Source organism: Chrysochloris asiatica, unplaced genomic scaffold (assembly GCF_000296735.1).
Source record: "Chrysochloris asiatica unplaced genomic scaffold, ChrAsi1.0 scaffold00041, whole genome shotgun sequence".
Classification (NCBI taxonomy): domain Eukaryota; kingdom Metazoa; phylum Chordata; class Mammalia; order Afrosoricida; family Chrysochloridae; genus Chrysochloris; species Chrysochloris asiatica.
In genome coordinates, this window is record NW_006408559.1 from 11,799,909 (window position 1) to 11,808,151 (window position 8,243).

At 40.9% G+C, this 8,243-nt stretch overlaps 1 protein-coding gene across 1 annotated transcript in view; it reads left to right on the forward strand.

The window, feature by feature from the left end:
• The window catches only part of AKR1D1 (aldo-keto reductase family 1, member D1), a 112,208-nt gene extending 107,106 nt beyond the window's left edge, over positions 1-5,102 (forward strand). Inside the window, exon 5 of the mRNA XM_006861238.1 lies at positions 4,989-5,102. Coding sequence (XP_006861300.1) covers positions 4,989-5,102 — 114 coding nt within the window. The remainder of the gene's footprint in view (positions 1-4,988) is intronic.
• Positions 5,103-8,243: the final 3,141 nt, after the last annotated feature.

Genomic DNA, 8,243 nt, shown 5'->3' on the forward strand with positions numbered 1-8,243 from the left:
CCCCATCCTCGCTTCTAAGAAGCACCCTGGCTAGACTTCTTCCAGTAGAGATTAGTTTGTTCTTCTAGCATTCCATGGTACTTTCAATATTCTTCACCAATACCATAATTTAAATATATCAAATCTTCTATGGTCTTCCTTATTCATTGTCCAACTTTCACACATATATCAGATGATTGAAAATACAATGGTTTGTGTCAGGTGCTCCTTAGTCCTCAAACTGACATCTTTGCTCTTGAACACTTTAAAGATATCTTGTACAGCAGATTTGCCTAATGTAGTATGTTGTTCGATTTCTTAACTGCTGCTTCCATGAGTGCTGATTATGGATCCAAGCAAAATTAAGTCTTTGGAAAATTCATTCTTTTCTCTTTTTACCATGATGCTGTTTATTGATCCAGTTGTGAGGATTTTGTTTTCTTTACATTGAGGTGTAATCCATACTGAAGTCTGTAGTCTTGGATTTTCATCATTATTTAACATAATCGTTGCTTCCAGCAAGCAAGCATATTTCGGGTAGTTAATGAACCTTCCTCTGATCCTAAAACCACGTTCTTCATGTAATTCAGCTTCTCATATTTTTTGCTCAGCATCCTGATAAAAGGATACACACCTGACATACACCTTTCCTGATTGATTTTAAACTATTCAGTATCCTCTTGTTCTGACTGAATAACTGCCTCTTGGTTGAGGTACAGATTCCTCATGAGCACAATTAAGTGTTTTAGAATTCCCTTTCTTTGCAATGTTTTCCATAGTTTGTTATGATCCATAGTCAAGTGCCTTTATGTAGTCAATAAAATGCAAGTATGCATCTTTCTGGTGTTGTCTACTTTCAGACAGGATCCGTCTGGCTTCAGCAATGCTATGCCTATTTCCACGTTCTCTTCTGAATCCACCTTAAATTTCGGGCAGCTCCCTGTGCTGCTTCAACCATTTTAAAATTATCTTCAGCAAAATTTCACTTGCACATAATATTAATGATACTGTTCAATGATTTCCACATTCCATTACTTTTGCTACAAACCATGTAAACATGGTCACCTTTTTTGTAAATCAGCACAGATATGGATCTCTTCCCATCAGTTGACCAAATTTCTGCCAAATTTCTTGGTTTAGACTAGTGAGTGCTTCCAGCACTGCATACGTTTGTTGAAACATTTCAGTTGGCAGTCTGTCAATTCCTGGAGCCTTGTTTTTCACCAATGCCTTCAGTGAAGCTTGGACTTCTTCCTTCAAGACTACTGGTTCTTGATCATATGCTACTTCTTGAAATTATTGTACATTAATGAATTTGTTTTGGTACAGTGATTTTGTGTATTCCTTTCATCTTCTTTTGATGCTTTCTGCATCATTCAATATTTTCCCCATAGAATCCTTCAATATTGCAAGTCGAAATTTCTATTTTCCCCCTTCAATTCTTTCAGTTTGAGAAATACAGAGTGTGTTCTTCCCTTTTGGTCTTCCAATTCCAGCTCTTTACACATTTCATTGTAATGCTTGATTTTGTCTTCTTGAGCTGCCCTTTGAAAATTTCTGCTCAGCTCTTTTATTTCATCATTTCTTCTAGTTGCTTTAGCTACTCAACACTCAAGAGCAAGTTTCAGGGTCTTTTCTGGCATCCTTTTTGGTCTTTTCTTCTTTCTTTCTTTCTTTCTTATCTTTTTAATGACCTTTTGCTTTCTTCATGGTTGATGTCATCCCACAATTCCTCTGCTCTTCAGTCATTAGTCTTTAGTGACTAAGTACATCTGATCTGTTCTTGAGGTGGTCTCTAAATTCAGGTAAGATATATTCAGTGCTATATTTTGGCTCTCATGAACTTGTTTTAGTTTTCTTCAGCTTCAACCTGAATTTGCATATGAGCAATTGATGTCTGTGCCACAGGCAACCCTTGGCCTTGTTTTAGCTGATCGTATTGAGTTACTCCATTGTCTCCTTCCACAGATGTAGTCAATTTGATGTCTGTGTTTTCTATCTAGTAAGGTCCATGTGTATAGTTGCTGTTGTTGCAAAAAAGTATTTTCTGTGAATAAGTCATTGGTTTTGCAAAATTCTGTCATGTAGTCTCCAGCATCATTTCTATCACCAAGACCACAGTTTCCTACAACCAATACTTCCTCTTTGCTTCCAAATTCCACATTCCAGTCACCAGTAAGTATCAATGCATCTTGATTGCATGTTTAATCAATTTCAGACTGAATAATTTGGTAGAATTCTTCAGGTTTGTCATCATTGGCTTTAATGATTGGTGTGTAAATTTTGAATAACAGTGGTATTAACTGGTCTGTTTTGTAGGCATATTATATTGCCTACAAATATATGATAGATATTATCCTATCACAGACAGCATTGTACGTCAAGATAGATCTTGAAATCGTCCTTTTAATGATGAATGTGATGCCATTCCTCTTCAATTTGTCATTCTCTGAATAGTAAACCATGTGATTGTCAGATTCAAAATGGCCAGTCCCACTAATGCCTAGGATATTGATCTTGATCTGCTTCAATTCATTTGACAACTTCTAATTTCCCTAGAGTCATACTTTGCACAGTCTATGTTCTGATTATTAGTGGATGTTCCCAGCTGTTTTTTCTCATTTTGAGTTGTGTCCCATCAGCCAATGGATGTCCTGAAAACTGTGCTCCTTCCACATCATGAAGGTCGACTGTACTTTGAGGAGGCAGCACTTCCCCAGTTGTACTTTGCTTTCTAACCTGAGGGGTACATCTTCTGGCAGACAGTGTTCTGCTGTTTTTCATAAGACTTCTAGTGGCTCTCCTTCCTGAAGTGGTCTGTCTCGCCTTCGTTTTCTGTCATAATCTGGAAGCTCTGCTGAAATCTGTCCACTAAGGATGACCTTGCTGGTAGTTAAAATGCCATTGGCATAGCTTCCGGTATCACAACAACATGCCACAGTACGTCAGACTGGCAGACAAGTGGCGGACGTCCTATTTACATGTATATTTACAAGACCAGAGACAGGTCACTGCACTCCAGTCTGACCAAAACAGGAGACCTGTGGGCACAGTTAGATGCTAGGTTTGGAACCAGCAGGCAGACGTTAAGTGCAAGGATTCCTAGTTACTCTCTAAGCAGTGGGCTGACATGATAAAATTGTCTATCAATCATAGAAACCAGGTGCCATTGAGTCAATTCTAACTTATGGTGACCCATGTATATTGGGGTAGAACTCTGCCTTACCAGGGGTTCAGTGGTTGATTGTTCTAATGTAAATCGCCAGGCCTCCAACCTTTCTATTGAACCTCCAACCTTTCTATCATTAGCTGAACACATTAACCCAAGGACTTCACCAAGATGAAAAATGTAAGAGACTGAAAGTGGTGGATGATGTTGGCAGTGAGAGATGGTAAAAGAGAGAAACACTACGATTTTAAACTGTCTCTAATTTATGTTTCATCTTCTAGAATTGTTTCAGAAATTTTCTAAGGAAGAAGAAAAAAAGTTTTTTTAACTAGGGTAAGGGAAGGACCAAAATGAGAGACAAAGAAATGTAGAAAGAGAGTGAAGAAATGACAGAAACTAACAGAGAAATGAACAAGGACAGGAGATTAGAAAGGGATGACACTTCCCTCCAAGAATCCCAGGTGACCTCCTGATTCCATCAGTAGTACTTTTGTGTGTCTTCTAGAGATGAAGCGTATCAAACATTTGGTGTCCTAGATTGGGAAACCAAGAATTACAGTCTTAAAAATACTTTAATGAGACCTTGTGGTTGGTTTTCACTAAAAAGAAAAATGGCACTAACCACAAGCAACTCTAGTGAGAAGTGAGTCAAGGCTTTCCAGATGTTGCCCAGAGACTATCCAGCTGTGGAGGCCAGAGTCGGGAGCGATGGACAGAGAGGATTCCCTTAGCATTCTGAGTCTTGACAGTGTTCCCTGGGCAGCTCCGTCTTCTTGAACTTTGGCCATACAACACAACCAATTGCCATTTTCTGTCAAACAACAAAAATCAAAACCACCATAGAAACTTTAGAACTTTGTAAGGACAAAGATTTTGTAGCACAGAAGTCAGCTCTCTACTGAAAATGAAGGGTTAAGACATTTGGTGGCATTAAGAACTCTCAGCCAAGGAGAAAGTCTTCATCTTCCAATTTCATTCTATAGCTATTCCATCTCTTATGGAAATATTCTTCTATGATGAACAGCCATCAGGGGCAGAGTGTTTTGCAACATGTCACTCTGTGTCTTGTTGTCAGCTGCCATTGAGTTGGTTCCGACTCATGGTGAGACCCCACGTACAACAAACCCCACATAATTCCTATCATTGTTGGCATATTTGAATCCATTGGACAATATTTAGCTGTGATCCGTTGAGTTTTCATTGACTAATGTTTAGAAGCAGGCTGCCATGCTTCACTTCCTAATCTGTCTTAGTCTGGGATCTCTGCTGAAACCTGCTCACCATTCAGACCTGCTGGTATTTGAAATTATGGATGGCATAGCTTCAAACCAGAAATTTGAGGTAACATATGTTTATTTTGGAGTCCTGGTTTGGTGCTGCAGGATAATGTGCTGGACCACAAAGTCAGTTTGAACCACAAGGTCGGTGGTTCAAACACACCAGCACCTCCTAGGAAACCCTATACAGGGTGGCTATGGGTCAGAACTGATTTGACAGCACTTAGCATCAACAACATGTTTGTTTTGGACAGTTGTATTTGCTGGAATGTTTACTATCAATCATTGGGGTCATTCTCTTAACGCTCTAAACAGCTTGTTACACAAAACTGAATTAGTTGCCCAACTATTTTGGAATGAAGCTACAAATGACCTCTTCACTAACTTTGTTTTAATTAATCTCACAGCTGTCTTGCTTAGAAAAATATTTAGAATTTTCCTTGATATCCTTAATATTTTTTCATGGCTTTTCTTGAAGAGTTTTTTAAAAGCTATGTAAAATAGCATTCATTGACAAGGTCTGAAATGTGTGCTTTGCTCTGCTCTCTGATGCAACTCCACAGGTTGAATGCCACCCATATTTCACCCAGTCCAAACTCTTGAAATTTTGCCGACAGCATGACATTGTCATTGTTGCATACAGCCCTCTGGGGACCTCTAGGAACCCATCCTGGTAAGTAACGGTGTGGGTGTCTCCTTGGGAAGAATTGCATTTGGCACAAAGAATGACGCTGATATGTTTTCCTGATTGGAATGACTATTAGGCTGTGTGATCTTAAGGAAATAATTTAACCTCTCTGTTCTCCAGTTATGTAAACTAGAGCTGATAATAGCCTCTTCACTGAGATGCTGTAGGAATGGTTTGCACTCTGTATGAAATTGCCTAGCAGTTCCGGAAACATCAGAAATGCTTGTCATAGAAGAAATCTTGGATTCCGTGAGGAGTGAAAAAAAAAGATTTTCTGCCAGGGAGTCAATTCCAACTCACAGCAATCCTGTAGGGCAGAGTAGAACTGCTCTATAGAGGGTGCGAGACTGTAAATCATTATAGGAGAATGGGGGAGGAGTTCATCTTACAGTCCAGGAACAGAGGACCCTAGGACCATCTGGGAGAAGAGCGCAAGCAGAATGTGGGACCCTATCCAGAGAAGCAGCGACACCAGAGATGGAGGTGGAGATGATGACATGGAGAGAGAGAGAGCAGCTGAGGACTCTAGACTCATGGAAAGAGAACAGCTGGGTGCTGATAGCCAGGAGGCAGACTTACAGAATGTGCCCTTTGATTGTTTAAATGATTATATATTCCTGAATGTTTTTGTGTACTTCCCCTGACAAAAACCAAAAACCAGAGGGAATAGAACCGAATTCTATTGAATGATGATGCATGGAAGAGATTGTAATCAATGCAGTGAAACAATGGTGTAAAGCCAATGTTCTCCCATAGAAACTATCACTCAATTCACAATAAAAGCTTAAAAAAAAAAAATCATTACAGGAGCAGACAGCCTCATCTGTCTCCCATGGTACCTCTGGTGGATTTGAACTGTTGACCTTTCTGTTAGCATCTCCCTTTCCCTCCACTAGGTCACTAGGGCTCCTGTCTAAGCAAATTGTTGTTGACAAGTGCCGTCATGTCGATTCTGACCAATAGTGACCCTGTAGAGAGTTTCTGAGGAGCAGCTGGTGAGCTTAAACTTCCAACCTTGCATTTCAAAGGGCTTTGCAGTCTGGCACATTAACCCACATGGCCACAACAGGGCTCCATCCAAGCAGATGTTGTTGTTGTTGTTGTTAAGTACTGTGGAGTCGGTTCTGACTCATAGCGACCCTGCACAGAGTTTCCCAAGGCTGCAAATCTTTATGGGAGCAGAAAGCCTCATCTTCCTCCCATGGGACAGCTGGTAGTTTTGAACTGCTGACCTTGAGGCTAGCAGCCTGATTTGTAACCATTGCATAACTAGAGCACCTTATCCAAGCAGATATTGTTGTTAAGTGCCGTGGAGTGGATTCTGACCCAGACAGAGAGATCTATATACATGGAGAACAAAGGAAAGGTTGTTATTGTTGTTGTTAAGTGCCATAGAGTCGATTCCGGCCCATAATGATCCTGTAGATGGTTTCCAAGGAACGGCTGGTGAGCTTGAACCACCAACCTTGCAGTTCAAACAGACATTGCAGTCCAGCACATTAACCCACAGTGCCACACCAGGACTCCCAAAAGAAAGGTAGAGCGTTCATTATAGAGAGTAAACATCGGCCACTTGACTTGAAGACAGTGAGCCACAGAGATGAGAGGTACCAGCAGTTCTCTTAGACACGATTGCGGCCGTGAACACATTTCCCAGGGAACAAATGGCGTCCATCCTGACCTCCTGCTTCCTGGGAATGAATGCATGGTGGTCCTAGCCCTGTGACATCAGACACAAATGGCTGCAAGCTCGAAACTTCCCCTTGAAATGCTCAGTAAATGTCTGTATCAATTGTTGGTTCAGCACCATCTCTACGGCCATATTTCCACATTCTTTGAAAGTTTTTAAACTCAGATCTCAGTGTTGACATGTGAACATTGAGGTGTGTCCCAGAGCCTGGAGTAGAAGTTTCTGTTATGTGCCACCAAGTTGGTTCTGATTCATAGTGACCCTGTATAAGGTTTCCAAGGAGGAGCTGACAGCGCCACACTAGGACTGAGTTAGTGCTGAGAGCGGTGCTCTGTTCCTTCCTCCTTCCACCCAGCTTCCTTTCTAAGCCTCGTCTGTACATCATTTACCCTGAACTGAGGCTGCTCTGCAGATTTGCCTCTTGTGACCTGTTTGTGCTGTTATTGTTCTATCGAATTGGTACCAACTCATAGCGACCCTGTATAAAGTTTCCAAGGAGCGATTGATGGGTTTGAACCACTGATTTTGTGGTTAGCAGTCCCATGCATATCCTACAGTGCCATGCCAAGACTCTTGCTCATGCTAAGAACCCACAAAAACCAAATCCAGTACTATCAAATTGATTCCTGCTCATAGCAACCCTGCATGGTGTTTCCAAGACTATAAAACTTTACCAGAAGATGATATACGACAGAATGAATGTAAAACTTAATGTTCTCCCGTGTAAACTATCACATAATTCACAATAAAACATTTAAGAAAAAAAAATTAATTACTGAAAAAAAAAAAAAACTTTACCCGAGCAGAATTTCTCATCTTCCTCCCATGAAGTGACTGGTGGGTTTGAACTGCTGACCTTGTGATTAGCAGTCTCAGCGCTCTCTTGCTAAGAGCAAATCTTTACTGAGGATTCTGGTGTGGTGCTGTAGGAAAAGCACTGGACTGCTAACCACAGGGTGAGCAGTGCAAACCCATCAGCTGCTCCTCAGAAGCTCTGAGTTGGAACCAACTCAACAGCACTGGATAAACAACCTTGCACTCAAGAAAATGGAAACAAGGAAACAAAAGTCCTCACAATGGGACCAATAACTAACATCATAATAAATGGAGAAAAGATGGAAGTTGTCAAAGGCTTCATTTTACTTGGCTCCACAATCAATGCTCCTGGAAGCAGCTGTCAAGAAACCAAACGAAGTATTGCATTAAGCAAACCTGCTGCACAAGACTTCTTCAAAGTGTTCAAGAGCAAAGCTGTCAGTTTGAGAACTAAGGTGCACCTAACCTGTTGTTGTTATGTGCCGTGGAGTCGGTTCCGACTCATAGTGATCCTGTACAGGGTTTCCGAGGCTGTAAATATTTACGGGAGCAGAAAGCCTCATCTTTCTCCTGTGGAACAGCTGGCAGTTTCAAATTGCTGACCTTGAGGTTCTCAGCCCAATT